We start from the raw sequence: 22576 nt of genomic DNA on the forward strand, positions 1-22576 counted from the left end.
ATTTATTGATTTAAGACAAAAGCCGTTTCGACGTTCACATACCTTTTCTTGGTTCTTTCGGTAAAGTCACGTAGAAGGGAAATAATAAAATAATGCATGACTTTACCAAAAGAACCAAGAATATGAATCCCTGCAGTCACGAAAGCTTTAAATCAAAAGTTCACATACCTGTCAACCCATACGGTTTACCCGTATTGTTGTACATGGAAATTAAGTAATTAAGTCCATACAGCGTTTCGCCATTTCAATACGGGAAAACACTTTTTTTGTCCGTTTTTCCCTTGTGATAGGAGTTTGTAGGATGAACGTTAAGATTTATAAGGGCACGGGGTGACCCATACGGTCTGAATTGTTCTGTAATAAGACAAGGGCACTGGTAAGGGGTTGACAGGTATATAGTGTTCTTGTTTTTTTTCGGTAAAGTCACGTAGAAGGGAAGTAATAAAATAATAAAAATAAAACATAATAAAATTATTCTCACGACGTTTCGGCCACAACGCAAGCAGCCGTCCTCAGGTGAAGACCAGGTCTGTCGGGGAGACAGCGTCTTGAGAATTATTTTATTATGTTTTATTTTTATTATTTTATTACTTCCCTTCTACGTGACTTTACCGAAAGAACCAAGAAGATGAATCCCTGCAGTCACGAAAGCTTTAAATCGAAAAAGGTATATAGTGGTGAGCAGAGGTGGGACAAAGTCATTGTTATGCAAGTCCAAGTCGAGTCGCAAGTCATCAAATTCATGACTCGAGTCCAAGTCACATGACTCGAGTCCACATCTCATAGGTGGGACAAAGTCATTGTTATGCAAGTCCAAGTCGAGTCGCAAGTCATCAAATTCATGACTCGAGTCTGACTCGAGTCCAAGTCACATGACTCGAGTCCACACCTCTGGTGGTGAGTGTACACTAGTGGTGAGTGTACTAGTGGCGAGTGTCTGTTTGTGTTTCTCCCTTGTGATGGGACTTTGTAGGATGAACGTTGAGATTTATAAGATCACAGGATGCTGACCAAGATCTGAATTAGTCTGTGATAAGAAGACACTGGACAAGGGCTGGACAGGCGTGAATTCAGTATCATCAGAATGATCGAAACCAGTGCAGAGTTTGCTCGACTTGAACCAGTGCTGCTGAAATGATGCACTCCCAGAAAGGCGAATGTGGCTTGTATAAGCGGACTTGTGTTGTGAAAATCCGGATATAGAGACATTGTGTGTGCTGATGGTATTTATATTCTCCACAACGCAGTTTATGATTTAGTTACACAAAATTTAATGATTTGTTCGTAATATAGCAAATTACGATTGGTCGATTGACACCACATTGGACACGACCTTTCTTTTATCCAGAGCCCAACTTTACGGGCGTATTTGTCAAGTTTCTGACATCGTTTCTTGTAGTTTTCAAACACGAGGAACACAACAACGACCACAAGATGATGAACAATGAACATATTTATTTTTTTGTGTTGTTTCCATTACCATTGTCCTTCGTGGTATTATTTTTGTATACAAATTTCCCATAAAATGCAAACAAAAAAACGCTCATGGTTAATACACGCTGACACACACGCAATAACAATAAACACACGCACACGTTACCTTAAACACAACCGCAGGTATTGGTCCAAACACGAGGTCACACATACGAGGATACGATTCAGCAGGTACACGTGTATGGACCACACAAAGATAAATATCCCCCGTATAGCCGCCAAATACTGCTGGGGAAAGAGCTGTTAGCGAGCATTCTATTAAGGGTGGTACAGCGCAGGGGGGAGTTGATCAACAACCACGCCCGGTCGTCTTTGTCTCCCCCGCTACTTTGAGGCTGAGTCGACCTAGGGGAGGCCGAGGGTCGGTTCAAATATTCGCCAATGTAGTTTGGTGGCGAGCGGGAATTGAACTCATGTGGCCCGGTTCGGAGCGGAGTGCGCTAACCCAATGTCCCGCCACTCTGTTTGTTATGCACCACACGCACTCACACAGGCGGAGTACGGTCCCTTCAAATATGAACACAACGACAACTCCCCGGCACGGTACGGCAGTGGAACATTTACCGCGAGAACAGGTAGGAGCATTCAAATTACCACGCACACCCAGAAGGCATGATGACCACATGTGACCCACGCAACTGCCTGCGCCTGTATACGCCTGACGCAGGCACACCTGGACCGCGCACAAATACGAAGATTAATCTCCCGAACAGTCACTGTCGGGGCGAGTGATGTTAGCGAGCACCTATTACGATTGACACGGAGCACGAGTCGGTGGTGTGGCCATAGGGTTGCCACCCCCCCCCCTCCCAACTTGCAGACACAACCTGGACATATTTATCAGTCAGCCAGCGTGTACTAAAACCGTGCAGTTCACTGTTATAAAGTTCAACACAATACCAACAGATCTGGGTACAAATCAATCTGTCACCCGAAGGATGCCAATTTTCGGGACTGTTAAACGCAGACAGCTGGTAAACCCGACGTGGCCAACAGATCCATCATGCCCATAATACAGATCCATGCCCGCCCACCTGTTGTCTCCCCAGTGCCACTTTGTATATGGCCAATGCACACAATCCGTGGCAAGTGCTATCCAGTCTCGGACTGGCTCTGCCTTAAATGGGTCCATGGTGCAGTGTGTAAACATCATCTTTGGGGAAACAAAGATGACCGGGCATGGCGACTGCTACCCCCGACCACACCATGCCAGTCTCTGTGTCTTACTCAATGATGCCATGCAACACTACACACCCAACACCACACACAACCCAACACGCAGCGCGTGCATTTGGCAAGGAATGTCTAAAAATACACGGCTGTTGATGTTTGAATTGACCGTAGTAAATGTTGATCGATTTTTATCTGTTTTTCCACATTATCATTGGTTTGTTTTTCTTACAAATATGCCCCCGGTGCTGGCCTGGCAGGAACACCTGTCCGAATATGAAGAACTACGGCTGCCGTGTCGTCACCTCTAGCCCGAGGATAGGAAATGCGATCGGAGACGGAGATAGGTGGCTTTTTTCGACCTAGTTAACATCTCGCCGGGGTGGCAAGATGTTAACAACTTCGCCTGGTATACAGGAGATTGTGCGTTTGATCTCGACCCTGACGCCTGTATATTTGGAGTTTTCACGTCTTATTTCCCCGTGGTCGCGTGGATTTTTCTACGGGTCCTCCAGTTTCTCCTTCCACATTTATAAACATGTATTTAGAATATTTGGCTGCGATTAATTTACACACAAGCCACGTCGTTGAGCTATCATTCGTGATAGCCAGGTCGCTTCTGAAAAAGAGTTACATAGCTCAGTGGGGCTTACCTGGTAAATAAAAAGTTTAGTTTTAGATGACGCAAGGGAACTGGCAAGACCCCGGTGAGATTCATATTCACTCCATCACATTGCGGTTGAACTCTGCGGTGGACTCTTAAAACTCAGCCTTGAACGGCTCGTCGAGTAAAAAAAAATACAACCGTAGGTTTTCGCACGACATAAATTTTCACCATACGATATCAAATATTACGATATCGGGTTTTAAAAGACTTTGTAACTGTATTATTAATGTATCGTTTTTTGTGATTTTGTCACTTTCAGAACAAATAAAAATAGTATTTCCATCACCGCAAGCCAGCCATAATTGTGTACAACCTAAAACGCTTACAATGCACACACGCTTTTAAAATGTTACGTATTATTGTCATTTGCCAAGTTTTTGCAGTAGGGGGCAATGATTGCTAAACTGAATATAGTATTTCAATTGAGTAACGTGCAGTAATTTTTGCAAATTTGGACCCACGATGCGAGTACACAACGGCCCCCTGTTGCCAACGACATCACGAGGTCTTCAATGTCCACTGTGAAGCAGACAGCGCGCGCAGGGTGTTATTACGGTTCATGCACCCGCTGCAATAACCAGGGCGGGCTGCTGCGTTAGAACCGTGAAACTCTGCAAACAAGCGGGGGGGGGGGGGGGGGGGGGCGCATGCTCAACCACGACCCAAAATCAAAGCAACACGCCATCAGCCGCTCGGAAACAGTCTCGTGAAGAACTACCTAGATTTGTAATTGCTATTTACTCTGAAACGTTTCTTCAAATTTTGTCTGCCACAATCACCTTGATGTTCTCAATGGGGATGGTAGGATTACCATGGACCTTGTATCATGCACTATGTCGTAGCATTGCCATATCGCGGCAGCCCTAGATAAAATAGACATTAAGGGACCGTGTTGGCAGAAGAGCGTTCACCAGGGGCAATATTACCTCGCCCTTCTTTTCATTAACAACCATGCCAAATAGTTTAAATAAAAAAAAGTATACAAAACAAGCTCACGTTTGGGGAAGCGGTCCTTTCTTCTTGGCAGTGAGAAAGAACTGGCAGAATATTGTGCCAGTCAGATATTTTTTAAATTATAGTGAAACCTTGTTCTTCCAAAGTCAACATTTTCACGGTCTAAACCCCCTGTTGATACAATGTCTCATTTTCCACACGAACGCTGACCCTATTGATTTTCCAACGAACCCTAAACCTGTTCAGTCTCACAATGAACGATACAAAGTGGTTCAACCTCTCCATACAGACAGGACCTGGAGCCAAGAAACACCGCATGCTTGATCCTCAACGACGCCAACAACAGCTGGCACCGGGGCCGCTGGCGCCACAGCCAGACATAGGTGGCGCTGAGGTCCGGCCGTCTGTGTCAACAATCGTTGCAAGCGTTACTCCTGCCATTCCTGCTGCATTTGCGCCGGACGCAGAAGCGACTTGCGACGTGATCGTTCTCGTGCTGCCACCATGTTGTCAAAGACGGCAACATCGCTGCCAAACTCAGCGCCATGAGCAACCAGAATGATGGAGATGGCTGAATGATGACGATGGCAGCGATGTCCAGGCAGCAGCGCCAGCTACATCGACCCCGGAACAGATCCGAGCACCCGCCGACCCGATGGTCCCTCTCGCCAGATCCTGTGCAGTGGTGGCAGCGGTAGTGGCAGCGAGAATGATGGTGGCGACGAGGATGGCGGTGGGAGGCGTGGTGGTGGTGCCAGCAGTGGAATGGTGGTAAGTGGTCGTGGAGGGAGATTGGGTAGTGGTAGAGGGGAGGTGGCAGCAAGCACCAGCGACAATGGCGATGGCAGCAAGGACGGTGGTGGTGGTAGTAGTAGCGGAGGGGGATAGGGTCAGAGAGGATAGATATTGTGAGAGGTAGAGGTGGCGGTGGGTGGAAAGAGAGAGGTGTGATGGTGGCGGAAGTGGTAGCGACAATGGCAGTGGTGACGAGGACGGTGGTGGTGGCGCTGGAGAGAGAAAGTGTTGGAGGGGACAGATGAGGCGGCGACGGTGACAGCGGTGGTGGCAGTGTGGGACGGCGATCGGAGGGGATTCACTTGGAGGGGGGGGGGGGGCGGCGTTAGTGTGCATTAGTCGCAGTCGAGCGAGTGCGCCTGCCGGATGTTGAGGGCGTCGCGCAGCATGATGTCGCGCAGGCGCCAGAGCGCGTGCGCCAGGCTGTTGTGCGCCCCCTTGCCCTGCAGCCAGTGCGTGGGCAGGCGCGCTTCCTGCTCGCGGCTCAGGGGGACATCCTCCCGTCGCGCTGCACCGGCAACGAGGGGTGCCGGATGAAGGTCGGGGGTCAAGAGTCACGGGGAGTCAGCGGCAAGCAAAGGGCAAGGGGCGGACGGAGAGGTCAAGGGGCGCGCCCACCAGCAAGGGAGGGCAGGAAGTAGAGGTCGTAGGGGTGGAAGTTATTCAGAAGCAAGACAGGGGAAGAGGAATGTGGGAGGAAGGGGGGGGGTGGGGAAACCAAAATATTGAAATAAGGTTATGAATGCCAACGTTGGCAGAATTAAATTATAAAAATTAAAATAGGCATGTCTTACAACTGTAATTAAATCAAAGTAAATATACAATGCAATAACAAAAAGTTACATTTAAAATAGGAATGAAAAAAATTCTTGAAAAAACTATTTGCAACAAAAAAACCCACCTACTTAATTGGAAAATTAAATGAATGCAAATTACACAATAAAAAAAGCCAAATTGGACAAAAACAAGTCCATACATGAAGCCACTGCTGCTACGGCAGAGAGACCGGCAAAACATCGCCATCATCGCGGTGGTGTGTTCACCTAACCAACTGATAAAATCCAGAGAAAATCGGTGTAGTTGACTGATGCTTCTAAACGCAGAATCACTCCAGTTGCTCTCTCACTGCTGTTCAGTCACTGCTTCGTCACTCTTTTACCTGCTACTACCACGTTCAGTGTTCCCATGAACCTCAAGCCCTGCCAGCTTCATCAATGTCAAGCACTCGTTCTGTCAGAATGACTGTTTATATGAGGCCCCTCAGCCACCCCAAAATCTCAAAAGCCCCCCACATACCGGCAAGCGTCTACTCCCACCGGCTGACGGTGGGGGCACTCATTGAGGTTCTCGTTGAAGGATTATCCTTTTAGCGCTGGCTTTTTACCGCCAGTATAGGAAATCCTTTCATCCATATGGCTGCTTTCATATAGGGTGAGTCCCTAATAGCCACACAACTTTACTCTAAAGTTTCACTCGTATTGGAACATATTTATGAGAGTCATCATGTAGAGCAGTCACATCGACAGAGATCGATCAACTGACAGAAGTAGCTGATGCATTTACGCTTTCAACCCGGGTTGGACCATGCGCGGGCCTGCGCCCACGATTGTTTATCCTTGATCTAAGATGGTAAAAGGACACGAGAATGAATGAGAACATTGGGCCACTGAGGCCCCACTCCTCAACCACAAACCTCCAACCCCGAAAGCCCCCCCCATACATACCGGTGACCGTCTGCTCCCACTTGCTGACGGTGGGGCACTCGTTGTTGAGGTTCTCGATGTAGCGGAGGTACGCCTCCGAGTGCAGCAGGCGCTGGGGCCGGGGCGGCGCCGCCACGAACATGGGCGCCGGCGGCAGTGACGACACAGCCGCCACCGCCACCTGGGGCGCCGGGTACGGGGGGGGCGGCTGCTGAGACTGTGCACACAGTTTGGGGGGGTCGTTATTAATTAAAGAAATTTGCGGGGGGAAGGGAGTAGTTAAAAATTAACCCGTAAAAACAACGTTTTTCACTATAAATCCTTTATATGTGTGGCGGCTAGAGTCCTCTCGTCCTCTGGCTTGAGATGGCTGCCACCTATGGGTCAGATAATTACCTGCCACCATTAAGCAATTGGTAATTAAATATAATTTATTTTTTCCTAAAAAGTGTAAAATTTAGGAAAAAAATTTTCACGTAAATAAATTGTCACGCACAACGAGTCTGTTTGCAAAATGTCAGCTCGATTGGATCACGGGAAGTGGGTTAAAAAACGACCGAAAGATTTGCACGGTCGTAAGCGCGCAAGCAAGCAAGCAAGTGAACTTAATATAAAGGATTTAAATATACGTCGGACGGACGCGTGCGTGCGCGGCGGCGGCGGAGGGATGCGCGCTCGTCAAACTTGATCGGCCGCCTTGCGGCGACGTTGAAAAAGCTACGCGAGTGACCGTTTCCCGTCGTGGACGCGCAAAAACAAAGAGCGAAAAAACCTTGAAAAGGCTACAACCGCCACGTCATTCTCGCGACTGCGGCGTCACTTTTGCTACGTTGGCAGGTGACCCCTCTCGGCCCAAGGGGAGAAAGGAGATTGCCAATGCGGGTCACACTCTAAAAAGGTGGCATACCCGTTGGGAACGGTAGCCAATCAGATACTAACGAAATGCTTATGCCTAATCCTACTAGCCACCCGGGCCATAGGGCTACATCTAACCCTGACCACACTCGCAAACCAGACTTTGGCACCAGCTCTAACCATAACCACACTAGCCAACCAGTGTGGTTATGTTCGCGTGCATGTGTATGTATATGCATACCTGTTGGAAGCCAGCTCCTGGTGTCTGGCCTGCCCCCACTGCCCCCACTTGCTGCCCCATGACACGTCCACCTGCTCACGGCAAACAACCACAGCCACAATGATGACACCCGGCCTTTTCAAAACACACACCACGCCGCTAACCACGCAACGCCAAATCTGCAGCCAATAAGCCTGCTGCTCTCGACTGCGTAAGTACATGCCAAATCCGCAAGCTCTGGTGGGTGCCTTGCTAGGAATTGTGCGCTTTCCCCATGAAGTCAAGTGGCCTAAATATATTTCAACATAGCCATGATCACCACCAGTCACGGTCAATCCACTGCTGGATGAAGGCTTCTCCAAGCCACCGCTGTCTCTCCCGGTCCTGCGATGTAATAATCCACCTGGCATCTGTACAGGAGCTCCTTTCACCGCTCTATCTCCTCGGTGGACATAATGAAATTGTGAAGCTCCTGCTAATTTCACGTTTTGTCACAAGGCACTGAGCACACTTTGGCACCCTCCACCCATTCAACTGAGTAAGACAAATGGCAAAACACTTGTTTTGATGTGAAAGTAAATTTCCAACATCTTACACGATTTGCGTGTAAATGAGCGATGGCCTCGAGATAGAGCACAGCTAATCCTGTGAGATTCATTCATTAACGAGCACCATCATCGTTAGCCACTACCAATCCACTGGTGGACGAAGGCCTCCCCATGCCATCCCCATCCTTCCTTGTCCAGTGTTGATATTATCCATCTCGCTCCTGCACACAAACCAAACTCCTCGCGCTCTAAATCTGGGAACAACACGGATAGGCAACTCCCGGCATCCGCGCTTTTAGATGCGCTTCTGCTGCCGTCTGGAACGCTCTTCCTTCTGATATTAGGAAACCACTGGAACTATGGACTTTTAAATATAAATTCTACCTATGTGACTTTACAGAAAGAACCAAAGAGTATGGATTTCTTGAAGTCACGAAAGCTTCAAATCAAGATAAATTGAAAACTCATTTCTTAAGAACTGCTTTTTGTGTTTAGTTTGTTGTCCTTAACCCGCACCTCCGATTAGCACGGTTGGCTACGTACGGTGCGAAATAAGTTCAACGTACAGACGCACATCTGGATTGAAGCATTCCGCTCCGGTAAAAACACAGAACGTGACGTGGACACAGCAGCCTTACCCGAAGTGATGGCGATGGGCTGGGGGTAAAACGGCAGCATGGGGGCTGGCGGAGCAATGAGGGGAGGGGCCCCCAGCCCCTCTATGGAGCCCTGTAGGCTGACCAGCGAGGGAGGGAAGCCCCCTATGAATCCTTCCCATCGACATGGGGTGGATGGGATGGGGGGGATGAGGCGGATGTTGTTTGGTCGGGTGTGAGATGTGGGGATGCAAATGGGGAGGAAGGAGGAACAGAGAAGGGGGAGAACAGGGAAATGGGGGAAGGGCGAGGAGTGGCAGATGAGAGATGGCCTGCGCATGCACAGTGAGAGCGTTTGAGGTGGATAATGATGATGCTGCCCAAGCGATGTTGTCAAGGCCCCAACAGCGGCGGTGTACAACCAATTAGTACCGCTGGGGCTGTGGCTTCTGGTTCACAGCCTGACGAAACGGCTGGAACATACAGAACCACTCTGATGGTACAAGCAAAAATGTACCCAAAATGTAATTAGGAGGGCCATTGTCCTATACGGAGTGCAACTTGTCTGCTCCGTTAACTCAAAAGAGGTTCTGGGGGTTATTCTCTACACTTGGGCAGCATCATAAATGCTCGATGTTACAAGTTTACAATTCCTTCCTTTCAATGATTAATGGTCTCTGCTCACGCTTACAATGTTTTATGTACGGCTGTTTTTACGTACTTACGTATGCATGTTCGTACTCTATATGTACAGACACGTGAGGGGCGATAGGCACGACTAAAATTGAACACTGAGAGTATTTATAGCATGTGTGTATGCACTCGCAATTAATGCTACGATATTCAATACAGCCACCAAAAGGCCATGGGCACTGAAGCGATTAGTTTACAAATTATAATGGGGCGGTAGCATAGCCCAGTGGTCAGCGAGTTCGCCACTCGTTGCAGAGGTTCACGGTTTGAATCTAGCGGTCGCCCTGATTGTTGCTGCGGGTAGATTAATCACGTGAATAAAAACCACGAGCCACTTGCTTCAAGGTGGATGTTAAAGATCCAGTGATGTAAATCGCAAGAGCAGGCCACTGTGTGCCAGCGTCATTTTACCGAAAGAACCAAAGAGAGTATCATAAAAGCTGTGATAAAGCAATTATTATTTGAAAAGCGAATTTAACGATTTGCCAAGTCATCATCGGAGGTGACTGAGTCCATCAACTCCCTACGCACGAGAACCCGGTTCGAATCATGATTGGGCAGCCAAAACTCGAATTCAAACCCAGGTTCTCAACGGCACTGGCTCAGTGTTTTGGACCTTCCGATCGCTCCCCACGTGCGTTAACCCGTACGTATACAATGTACACAGCCACACGTGTTATACACACACACACAAACACACACATGCGTGGCAGCACAGGGCACTGCCGTTTGTTGCAGGTGGCTCAGCAGCGGACCATTAACTCGTCATGCAAAAGCCTCACGGTCCACACCACACACGATGGGATGCGGTTACGTCGCGAAGGAGTGGCGACCGTGCGGCACCACTGTGCCACAGCCGATGTTTCATGCAACCGCCAAGAGTCGAGGGAAGTTCGTGCACAGCAATGGGGTGGTGGTGGTAGTGGTGGTAGTGGTGGTGGGGGAGATGGGGGGGGTGGCGGGCGAGCAGGGGGGCTGGTCCTGGTCACTTATAGTAAGGGGGAGAAAATCAGAGGTCGCAACCGGGTACCCGATACCCGTACCCTACCCGATACCCGGCTACCCGTACTCCGCCGGGTACGGGTACGGGTACCCGTTTGCGACCCTGGTGTGGCCGGGTACGGGTACGGGTAGACCGTGAGTCACTGGTGGGTAGACCGTGAGTCACTGGTGAGTAACCGTTTGTCACTCATTTTCCAACGTCTTGTCTCTTCTCACAATTCAAGTTCCTAGAATCAACCCACCCGCGCCTGCAACATGGCTTCATCCCAGAGGTCGCAATCAGGTACCCGATACCCGTACCCGGCTGGGTACGGGTGTAGGGTATGGGTACACCCGGGTACGGGTACCCGTTTGCGACCCTGGTGCGGCCGGGTACGGGTAAGGAATCAAAACCCGTTTGCGACCTCTGGAGCAAATGTCACGTGGAGGGGAAAGTTCTCTTCCAGTGACACTATTTACCCAGCAAGTGGCGCAGCCTCACTCATTTGCTGCTCGATTGGGTTGGTTTGTGTCGATCCCATCTGTTGTTGTCCATGTTTTTGCTTACTCGCTCATCGTTTAAATGCTTGCACTTTCGCGTGGTAGTTCGCAAGTTAATTTGTTCGCAATTTAATTTGTTTACTTTCTCAATCACTCTTATGTTCGCTCACTCTCTCGTTTGTTCTATCCCAAGCACTATTGTTCACTAGTTCATTTATTTTCTAACTCGTACTTTCGATTATAATTAATTTGCTTGTTCATTCATCCATTCCATATTTCATCTGCTCGTTTTCTTCTCAATTTCATTAATTTGTTCTCTTGCTCAATTGCTTGTTCACTCACTCACACAATTATTCACTCAGTCATTCACCCCATCGTCCATTCGTCTGACTGCGCGTCCATTCACCCATCTGTCCGTCCGTCTGTCCGTCTGTCCGTCCATCCGTGCGTCCATTCGTCCATTCGTCCAACCGTTCATACCAGCGGCGGTGGGCAGCTGCTGTTGCAGCGCTCCCATAGGCGTCGGGGGCGGCACGACTCCCATGATGGCGCCCCCCGAGGGCGTGCCAGCGCGCGGCGACGCCGACGCCTGCTGCTGCTGGGCTGCGCGCTCCCTCTCCTGCAGCTCCGCCTGCTTAGCCGCGCGGTCTGCACACGCGCCACGCGGGGGGGGGGGGGCGGTGCATGCGGGGAGGCCATGCGCGATCACGCACCACGCCAAATGGCGCGGTTACACGCGCTTCGCATGTCGCATGGACGCATCTCGCAAACTCAAGTGCCACGCGAAAACTACGGGCACACGTGGTGCCGCTCTTGGCGGAAGGGCATTTGTGGCTGTGGTTTGGGAAAGTGGTTGCAGAGCTGCACCTTTACCTTTTTGTTACCAACCTTGTAGTAGGCATAGCAACATACGTGGGAGGTGGGGGCAGTGATGTAGCTATCAAGTCTCAAGACCCATTGAGGATTTCTTGGGTTGATAAAAGGCATTAGTGTGTGCATAATTTTTTATTAAAATCATGCTGGCCAGATGTCTTATAAGAGGTACCCCCACTTTACCCCGCCACACATGACCTGCCGATCGACTAACCACAGCGTACCCATTCATACTGCTGGATGGGCCGAGGTTGGGGTGATTTCAAGAACACTGCCCTCATTGTTTCCATTGCTGCCGCTCTTCCTCTCACCAACGGCCACCTCCCCTAATCACCAGCGCAGCCGGCGCCACCTGCAGACGCAACCCCATGGGGCGCCATGGTGACGAAACGTTAACTACCTCGCCTGGTATGCATGAGGTCGTGGGTTTGATCCCAACCCTGACACCTGTATAGACGGAGTTTGCATGTCTCCTCTCCCTGAAAGTCGCACAGATTTTTCTCCGGGTCCTTCGGTTTTGCCTTCCACATTTAGAATCAACATCACGTGTTTAGAGTATTTTGCTGCTATAAATTCCCACGTGATAAGCTACTTCGTTGAGCCATCATTTGTGGCCAGGTCGCTTCTCAAAAGCAGCTATAAAGCTTAGTAGGCCTTACCCGGTAAAATAAAGTAGTTTATTTTTTGCTCTACAGCGCCGCGCTCTTCTCTTGCTCACTCACCCTCGTACTCGGCCTTCTTGACGGCGTCCAGGTTGCGCCACTCCGTGCCGACGATGCGGCTCAGCTCGCCGAAGGTGTACTCGGGGTTCTTGGCCTTCACCACGGCGCGCATCTCGCTGCTGAACAGGATGTAGCCGCTCGGGTTCGTCTTACGCTTGCCGTCCTTCGCCTTGCCCCGCACCGCCTTCGGAGTCGTCTGTGCCACGGGGATGAGGGGTGATGGGGAGGGGGGGGGGTTACCCCGAAAATTCGGCGATAAAAAAAAACAGCGCAAAAAAAAGTATCTGCCTTGGCATCCGAGGTGGTGACGACATAACTTTCTGACCCGCCACTACTGGACATCTGTGAAAGAGAGCTTCATCGCTCATCAGATTTCTCCAGCATAAAGATTCCGATTCTGTCATTACTTGTGACGTCACGCAGAGGGGGATCGCAACGTTCTAAAGCTATCCAATCAAGGCCTAGAGTATTATTGATTCTTGTCTGTCTGGAACGAGAGGACCATGATAACTCTTGTAAAGATAATACAATAAAAAGCGAGTTTCAGTGTTGGTGGGGGAGGGGTGCCTGGTCTGCACCTGTGGGGTGAGGTACGCGGACGAGTCGAGGTCGCCCGCTAGCGGCGCGTGGAGCTGCGAGAGCGCCGCGTGATCCGCCAGGTCGCCCTCCTCCTCCATGCCCTCATCGTCCTCCTCTCCGCCGGCGCAGCCGGCACCACCGACGCCGCCGTCCTGCTCCGCGAAGCGCGCCTCCAACTCGGCGATCTTGCGGTCGAGCAGCGGCGACGGCTCCTTAGCCGGCGTGATGGGCTTGCTGCACGGGGCACACAGAGACGCAGGGCCGCCAGTCGTTACTCTCTCTGAGGCGGCGCCCGTCGAAGCGGACCGCGGCGTTCATTCGGGACGGTGTCGGACGTTTCACTCCACGTGCCCTTTTTCTAAATACAGTCAACAACAATAACTATCTTCTTGGTTCTTTCGGTAAATTCACGTAGAATGGAAGTAAAAAAATAATAAAAATAAAACATATTTTATTTTTATTATTTCCATTCTACGTGACTTTACCGAAAGAACCAAGAAGATGAATCCCTGCAGTCACGAAAGCTTTAAATCGAAACAATACCTATTTTCTGCCACTATTTTCGTTGTATGTGTTGAACTTTTTTCGCACCGTACGTAGCCAACCGTGCTAATTGGAGGTGCTAATCGTTATCCATGTGTTTGGGTTTATCTGGGCCACCCCTCTCCCATTATGAATCGAGGACCGAAGCAACAAGGGAATTTCTACCGGAGCTTCTTCTCTATAAATATATGGTTCATAGGTCATCACAGTCATTGATTTCACAACACATAGTCATCGCCTCGTCCCTTCTTCCAGATCCTACGGTTGTCACAAAGAAAGCCGACACCGGCAAGACAGGGAATATGATAGTGACGATGATTTTGTTTGGCCAATGAACAGCAACGATTAGAAATTCAGTTCAAAATGATTCGGTCATTTAATTGCTTTGTCTGAATACAGATACACTTGCCTTGAAACCTATATTTGGGGCAGACAATACAATCGAGAGAGGGGACACAATCGACAAAGACAACACAATGGACATGGTACAAATGAGATAATCATAACTGACTCAACGACTATTCTAACTAGACTTTTTATTATATCAGGTAAGGCCCACTGAACCAATTTAGCTCTTTTTCAGAGGCGACCTGGTCACAAATGATAGCTCAAAGACCTGGCTTATCACGTGGAAATGCATAGCAGCCAAATACTCTATACGCACTTTTATAAATGCGGAGGGAAAAACCGGAGGATCGGGAGAAAAAAAAACCACGACTCACTGAGCAGCGGGGGGGGGAAGGGTTAGGACAGGAGGGTGGTGAATGGTCATGAGTCCCAGCGTTTGCAAATCCATCGCGGGGGGGGGGGGGGGGGGGAGTTCCCCTCACTCACCGGAAGTAGTATATCTCGTCGTCGAGGACCTTGGCCGACAGCGAGAATCGCCGCAGGCCCTTGAAGCGCTTCATGTGGCGCTCGGCCTCGTTGTAGCGGCTCTCGCACACGTACACGTCGCGCTCCGCCACCTCGGTGGCGCGGCACACCAGGTAGTCCTTGAAGGCGAGGACGCAGCACTTGCCTGCGACGGTGCAACAAAAACAACGACGACAACGCACACGCTGAGCCGTGGCGGGAGCCCGAGGGGGGCATGGGGGCGCAGACAAAGATCCCCCCCCTACAGCCTCAGCAGACTGCAGGGGCAAGTGCGATCAACGAGTAGCACCTTTGAAGGCCGGCACGGCACACAATTGGGTGCTTGGCAAGCAGCAGGTCCGGCCGGCTTTGTCTCCCGGGTAGCGATGTTGACGCATTATACCAGATACTCATTTGAGGTTGAGTCAACCTAGGGGAGGCCCAGGACCAGTTCAGATAATCGCCACAGTAATTGGTGGCTGTGAGCAGCAATCGAACTCGGGTCGCCGGGTTCGTAGCACCGCGTGCTAACCTCCACATCACCACTCCCGCGCACGCACACACACCTACACGCACACACACACCTACACGCACACACATCTACACGCACACACACCTACACACCTACACACACACACACCTACACACACACCTACACGCACACACACACGTTTACGCACGCGCACACCGACATGCACGATGACACGCACGCACCTACACACGCACACCTACAAACACACAAACACGCACACACGCCGCACCGATGACGGTGTCCATGGTGCAGGTCTCCTCCACGGTGCTCAGGAACACCTCCTTCTTGTAGAACATCTTGGTCGGTTCGTGCTCCGTGTCCTCGGGAGGGATGAAGAACGGCCCGAAGAACCACACCCGCCCATCTTTGTCTCTCCACAGTTTCTCCACCCTGCAGCAGACACAACGGCCCTCTGTGCTCATCGCGAACACTCACCGCCATCAGCCTGGATCCATCCACTGCTGTACGAAGACCTGCCCAAGCCACCGTCATTCCCTGACAATTTTCCAGGGTAAGAATCCACTTGGCTTCTACATCCGAGCAGATTTCATCGCTCCATCTCCCCAACGTTCGTTGCGGACGCGTTGCGTTCCTTGGCTACAACACTGTCATTCCTCTTGATCATAAGCCATCATGCCTTATAGGTCCGACGTGTCCCACGCAAACCTACTTGATTCTCTAAACAGCCAAGACGATTTCTTTAACCTGCGTGCGTCCTCTGATCAACGCGTTCCTGTTTCCGTCTATCACTGTAATTTCAAAACGACGATGCGTCATCTCTCCATGCATCTCTGCGCACATTGTCCGCTATCTATCAGCTTTAACCGCCGCCATCCAGGGGGAGTCGGAGTGTGTGAAACGGGGGACGGCCCCAAGGAAGGGGACAGTAACAAAGGGGGCGCACAGTGGGGATCGAGGGATGAGCGAGGGTCGGGGGGAAATGCTGACCTGCCAATGCGCGGCCGCTCGCGACCCTCAACCCGCGTGTACACGAAGTCCCCGATCTTGTGGTAGCGGCCGCTCATGCCCAGCTGCTCAAAGTACTGGCAGCCGGGCTCTCCGTTGGGCATCTCCACCGGCACGTCCTCCCGCTCCTGCCAACAGCGGGCACGGCACGTGCGCGCACGCACCAGTTACGCGTGTGTGTGTGCGCAAACATCCTGCCAAGACGGTTCGCTCCCGTTGGTGTGTGCGCGTGTTTGTGTGTGAACACCCCCCCTGCCTGCGGGGGTAGCGGTTGCGTTGTGGTTCGTGCACTGAGATACAAACCCGGTGAGACCCAAGCTCAATTCCCGCTCACGACAAATATCAGCGACAAATATCTAAACTAGCCTCGGGCTACTCCTGGGTCGACTCAACCTAGTGCCTGGTACGGTGTGTAAACATCGGCACTGGGGAAACACATGCGGCCGGGCGTGGTGCTGACCACCCACCCCCTTCTATGCTACGCTGGCTTTAACAGGTGCTCGCTAACAGCACTTGCCCCACCAGTCTATTAAAGGCAATATGGGGGATCTTTGTTTTTAAACACCCTGTCAAGACTGTTCACTCTGGGTGTGAACCCTGTCCAGGCAGTTCACGCTGCGTGAACGTTGGGCCTCACACAGCCCCCCGGCGACCACCGATCGTCGCTCCTCTCCGCACCTTGTCGATGATATCGTCGTTGCTCTCCTCCATCATCCCGGCGGCCGCCGCCGCCGCAGCTGCCGCGGCCACCTTGGCCTCGTCGAGTCCTGCGGTGATGGGCCCCACGAGCATCGCCGCCGTCATCCCGTCCCGCGGGCGCTCCCTCTCGCGTTGCTCCCTCTCGCGCTGCTCCCTGTCGCGCTCTCGCGACGCAAACACGGAGGCGACGCGCACCACGGGCAGCGGCTCGTCGCGCGCCACAAGCCGCGCCGTGCTGGGCGGCATGGACCACAGCTTGATCTTCTTGAAGGCCTTCACCTTGGTGGAGTAGCGCGACTCGCACACGTACACGTCTTCCGCGCGCAACCCGTCCGGGCGCGACTTAAAGTAGTCCTGGTGGAGAGGAGGTGGAAAAGTGCTTCCACGTCACGCACAACGACATCGTCGCCTGGCTGGCAAGACAAAATTCTTTGAGCGCTGGTTTTTAACTTTTTGGCAACCCTTTGATAAATCTAGTCAGTTTTCTATAAGTGACTAAGATCAACATAACTGTTTGTGCCTTTTGTTTTGGTGCCATCTTTTGTTTGTAAATTTTAGAATTTGCTTGGTAGTCAAGTATCAATTTGCTTGCTTATGGCTGCATGTGGGATTTGGTCCTCATATAACATTAATGTACAGCGTTATGGGATGCTATTAGCATGAATGACGCTATATAAAATGAAAATATCATTCTGTTAAAGTTTTGTTCATATTGGATAATCTTAACAATAATTATCATGCCCCCTCCCCCCACCCCCCACCCTTTGTCACAGACAGACGCACGGAGCTAAAGTATTCACACTTTAAACCTCAGTTATAAATATAGCTGGGATATCCGATAACAAATTCATTATTTTCTCTACCGATTCTCGGTGAGATTATTTATTTCATGGGATCGCCACAGAAGAGTTGGAAACTATTCGGCAGGATGTCGGGACTGGCCACCGTTTGCAAATGGGGACCAGAGTCCTCGACCACAAAAGTAGATTTTACAACTTTTGGTCGATTGATAAATCAACTTAATGAACCGCGTGTGTGAGACGGGGCGGGGGCTGGTACCTTGACGAACATGACGACGCACTTGCCCAGGATTTTGGAGACGGGCACCGTGTTGTAGTAGTCGCTCTTGAAGACCTCCTTCTCGAGGAACTTGCGTGTGGCCAAGTGGAAGGTCTCCGTGGGCCGGTAGAACCAGCAGCCATACAGCCACTTCTCTCCTGCGGAAGGGGGGGGGGATACGGACACGCAAACACATACACACACACACACAATCAGATCCTATAAATATAACACACATTTGAACGAGATCCACCGTTTTCATGAGATCCAGAGGCATGGGAAATCACAGATGAGCGGGATGTCAGCCAGAACTACAGTCAACAATTGCCCAAGCTCTGGGATCCTATATTGTCATGTTAGGCCCACTCTATGAACGAGTGTTCATAAAAGTGGAAGGAAAACGGAGTGCCCGGAGAAAACTCACCCATGCGAGGGGGTAACAACTCTCAATCGCCGTGGAGATGGACAAAACAAAGATCTGAACAGACTGTAGGGGCAAGGGCTGTTAGCGAGCACCTATGAAGGTTGGTACGGCACATCAGGGGGTGGGTGGTCAGCACCACGCCCGGCTGATTATCTACCGAGTGGTGATGTTTACACGCCGCACCAGGTACTCATTTTGAGGCTGAGTCGGCCTTAGGGTAGGCCAAAGACGGATTCAGATAATCGTCACTGATGGTGGCCGTGAGCAAGAATCGAACCCAGGTCGCTGGGTTCGAAGTGCAGTGCAGCAACCGCGACACTCGGGCTCCCCATACATCCACTCACACACCCACGCACGCACCCACCAGTATTATCGTCCACCCAAAGCTTCTCAATGCAGGCGATGTGGGGCTGGAGGTCCGAGGAGCTCGGCTCCACGTAGACAAAGTCGCCCACGCGGTACATGTTATCCTCGAAGCTGCAGTCCTGGCTGTACGTTCGTTGCCCTCCCGCCCGCGTGTCTGACCCCTCGCTCTTCTTGAAGTCTGTGCGGGGACACAGGCACACAGCCGACACGCATACACAGCCAACACGAACAAGCTCATGATGATGACAATAGGAAAACGCAAACCAAAATACAAACATCTACTTCTCACACATAGTATTTACAAATTTATCTTCAATGAGCAGCAGCATCTATGTGTGGCAACATTAATCAAAAACCACATTGAAGACGAAGAAAGCTCAAACTCACGTGGAACAGGCCCGGGACACAAGAGACTGTGTGTGTGCAGCAACAAGGTAAGAGCACGCTGGGTTCCATCTCTCAGTGAAATGTTTTTAGAGAAATCTTTGAAGAAGACCGAGCGGGCTGAGCGAAGACACGAGGGGGGGACTGGGGGGTGCCGGGAGAAGACTGGGGACTCACCGGACGGGTCCTTGCCGTCCTCGTCGCGCTTGACGCGATCTTCCGCTGCCTCGGCGGGAACCTTCTCCTTGCGCTCCTTCTCCAGGTCGTGCTGAAGGTGCTTGGCCGTGTAGCTGAGCGCCGGCGACAGCAGCATCTCTCCGTTCTTGCACAGCTCATCGCGGATCTTGATGAAGAACTGCTGCAGCTCCACGGCGTCCTCGTAGATCTCCGAGTCCGTGCTGTCCCGGGCGAGGGAGAGAGCGACGATGCACGCGGCGGTCTGGCAACGCCACACGGCTCTGCATGATGTGCGCGGGTGTGTGTACGCGTGCTCGCTAACTGCGTGGGGAGCGGTAGCGTAGTGGTTAGCGCGATACTAATGCGATGCTAACCACTGCTCGTAATCGTATATATGTTGTTTGTCTCTTAACTGTGACTCTGAACTGCGGAGCAGCACAGAAAGTCTGTGCTGCTCCCCATTTGTCTGGGTGAAAACTGGGCGAAGTTTTGCCAAACTCTGGCCAGTTGGCTCAACAACTTCAACAACATCGCTACGAACACGGCCACCAGAGTTCGATTCCCGCTCACGGTCAAACACTAGCGACGATTATTTGATCCGGTTCTGGGCCTCCTCTAGGTCGTCTCAGCCTCAAAAGAGTAGATGGTGCGATGTGTAAACACCGCCACTGGGGAGATAAAGGCAGCCGAGCGTGGCACGAGCCACACCATCCCCTCAAACTAAACTATATTTTATTTTACCAGATAAGGCCCACTGAGCTATATAGCTCTTTTTCGGGAGCAACTTGCCCACAAATTATAACTCATCAAAGTGGCGTATCATGTGGAAAGTTATAGCAGCAAAATACTCTAAACAAATGTTTCTAAAAGTGGCGGGGAAAAAGCGGAAGTCCCGGAGAAAAATCCACGCAACCATGAGCAGAACATTAGCTCTGCTAACGCAACCGCCTCTCACCGGTTCATCTTGCGCGCTCTGTCCAGCACTTCGAACATGTGCTCCTGGAACACGTCCAAACGACGGTAGCGCCCCCTCTCGATGTTCCTCCGGATCGTCTCGAATGTCAGCAGCCGGTCCTGGGTCTCGGCGGCCACCGGCGCCACCACCACGGGGGTGATGGTGGCGGCGGTGGCGGGAAGTTCGGCGCCGGCTTCGACGGCCAGCGGGCAGGACACCACGTCGGCGAGTGAGTCGCTGTAGCAGCGCCCCTCCTCGTCCTGGTGGCTCAGGACCGACACGAAGAGGTTGTTAATGAGCTCGCGCACGAGCAGGCCCACCTTGGGCGCGCCGCCGCCGCCGCCGCCCCCGGTTATCGCGTCGATCTCGTCGTCTTCGTTGTCGCACAGCTGGCGCCTGGCGCGGAGGAGCACGCGATGCAGCACCAGCGCGTCCTTGTAGATGAGCGAGTCCGGGTCGTTGTAGGTGCACGCGTTGTTGAACATGAGCGTGAAGTCCTCCACGAGTGACTCCACGTCCTGGTACTTGCCCGCCACCATGTGGGCGCGCATCTTCTCCATGTCCACGGGCTTCTTGATGGTCACGTAGTAGTCGGGCAGCTCGGAGCGCGACGGCAGCCGCAGGAAGATGGTGCACAGCTTGCGCCCGCGGCGGTCCGTGTGGCTGCGCACGGCCTCGTACAGGTCGCTCAGCTTCTGCTGCAGAGGCGTCAGGCTTCGGATCTTCTTCGGAGACAGCCCGCTCTTGCGGCCTGCGTGGGGGGGGGGGTGGGAGGCGCGTGGGGGTCCGAGGAATGGTGGCAGCGAGTTCATGGGGTGAGTGCGGAGAGCCAAGGCGTGATAGGGGAAAGTGCGGGAAGACAAAAATCATTATGCAGGCGGATCATATGAATGTATATGGATCTTTGTCGTTGCGTGTGAGAAGCGGTGGTGTAGGGTTTGAGCGCGCTGCGTTACGAATCCGGAGGCCCGGGTCAATTTGAAGATTTAGCGCATGACAAGAAAGGAATAGTTTGTACTGCTTCACAACACCACGTTTCTAATTCAAACTAAACAATTTAAACTATTTTTATTTTACCAGGTAAAGCCCACTGAGCTATATCACTCTTTTTAGAAGTGACCTGGCCACAAATGATAGCTCAACTACGTGGCTTATCACGTGCAAATCTATAGCATTCCAAAATCTGTAAATGCATGTTTATAAATGTGGATGGAAAAACTGGAGGACCTAGACAAAAATCCACACCACCACAAGAAGAACATGCAAACTCAAAATATACAGGCATTAGGATAGGAATCGAACCCATGAATAGGCGAGGTAGTTAACATCTTGCCACCTTAACAATAGTGGAGCGCCGGGCGGCTAAAACACAGCAAGGTGGCACAGTAGACAGCACAGGTGGCACATCTGCCAGCCATCTCAGTCAGTCTGTCCCATGACTTCTCGTCAGCGAGATTTTGACACTGCAAGTGGCCTCAAAGTGCCCCTAGCCTGGTACAAGCGCTACAGTGTTGAACGGCGGCTGCTGCTGTGTTGTTGTTGTGTGGGACTGGTATGAGCTGAGCCCCCCCGTGGCTCGCGCGTGCTAGCGAGGGCGACGCGGGGACTGGAATCCTCACCGAGCTTGAGCTTGGGCGAGGGGGACTCATCCTCCTCCGTCAGGGGCCCCATCTCCTTGAGCTTCTCACGGATCAGCCCCTCCAGCGTCACGGCGTCGTTGTACACCTGCGACCCCTCCTCGTTGTAGTGCCGCGCGTTGCGGAACATGAGCTGGAAGTCATCCATGAGCGCCTCCTGGCTGGTGTACTTGTCGGCGCGGATGTTCTGCTCGATGTTGCGCATGTCGATGGGCTCCAGGATGATCTTGTAGTAGTCGGGGTAGTCCTTGCGCGACGGCCGCACCATGAACAGGTCGACGAGGCGGCGCCCCGACGCGGGGTCGCGCGCCTCCACCGCGGCCGCGTACAGGGCCCGCAGCCGACGCTTCAGCGCCGAGTCGGCGTCTCGCCGCTTGTGCGTCTTGTACACTTTCTTGCCTGAGGAGCCCGTGAGCAGGATGCGGCTGATTATCCTGCGAGCCGGAACATACGGGCGAGCGAGCGAGCGACGGGGTTTAAGGATTTTACATTTATTCAGAATCAGAATATTTTTACTGGCGGAATCAAATGCACTATAAAGCTCTTTTTCACACATGTCCACGAGAGGGCGCTTGTTTAAAATATTCGGCAAACTCAAATTGCACTTGGGTCACACCTCATCTCGACCATT

General features: G+C 51.7%; 1 protein-coding gene across 1 annotated transcript in view; it reads right to left on the minus strand.

Moving 5' to 3' along the window:
- Positions 1 to 1435: 1435 nt before the first annotated feature.
- Positions 1436 to 22576, minus strand: part of LOC144732848 (protein polybromo-1-like) — a 30485-nt gene continuing 9344 nt past the window's right edge. The window contains 16 exon segments of the mRNA XM_078614473.1: positions 1436 to 5588; positions 6805 to 7000; positions 7880 to 7950; positions 9045 to 9176; positions 11658 to 11825; positions 12773 to 12968; positions 13351 to 13585; positions 14729 to 14912; positions 15508 to 15668; positions 16227 to 16372; positions 16923 to 17297; positions 18003 to 18160; positions 18791 to 18970; positions 19354 to 19574; positions 20309 to 21059; positions 21928 to 22379. Coding sequence (XP_078470599.1) covers positions 5416 to 5588; positions 6805 to 7000; positions 7880 to 7950; positions 9045 to 9176; positions 11658 to 11825; positions 12773 to 12968; positions 13351 to 13585; positions 14729 to 14912; positions 15508 to 15668; positions 16227 to 16372; positions 16923 to 17297; positions 18003 to 18160; positions 18791 to 18970; positions 19354 to 19574; positions 20309 to 21059; positions 21928 to 22379 — 3799 coding nt within the window. The 3' untranslated portion in view covers positions 1436 to 5415.

This window comes from Lampetra planeri, chromosome 44, assembly GCF_965212315.1.
Source record: "Lampetra planeri chromosome 44, kcLamPlan1.2.h2, whole genome shotgun sequence".
Lineage (NCBI taxonomy): Eukaryota > Metazoa > Chordata > Hyperoartia > Petromyzontiformes > Petromyzontidae > Lampetra > Lampetra planeri.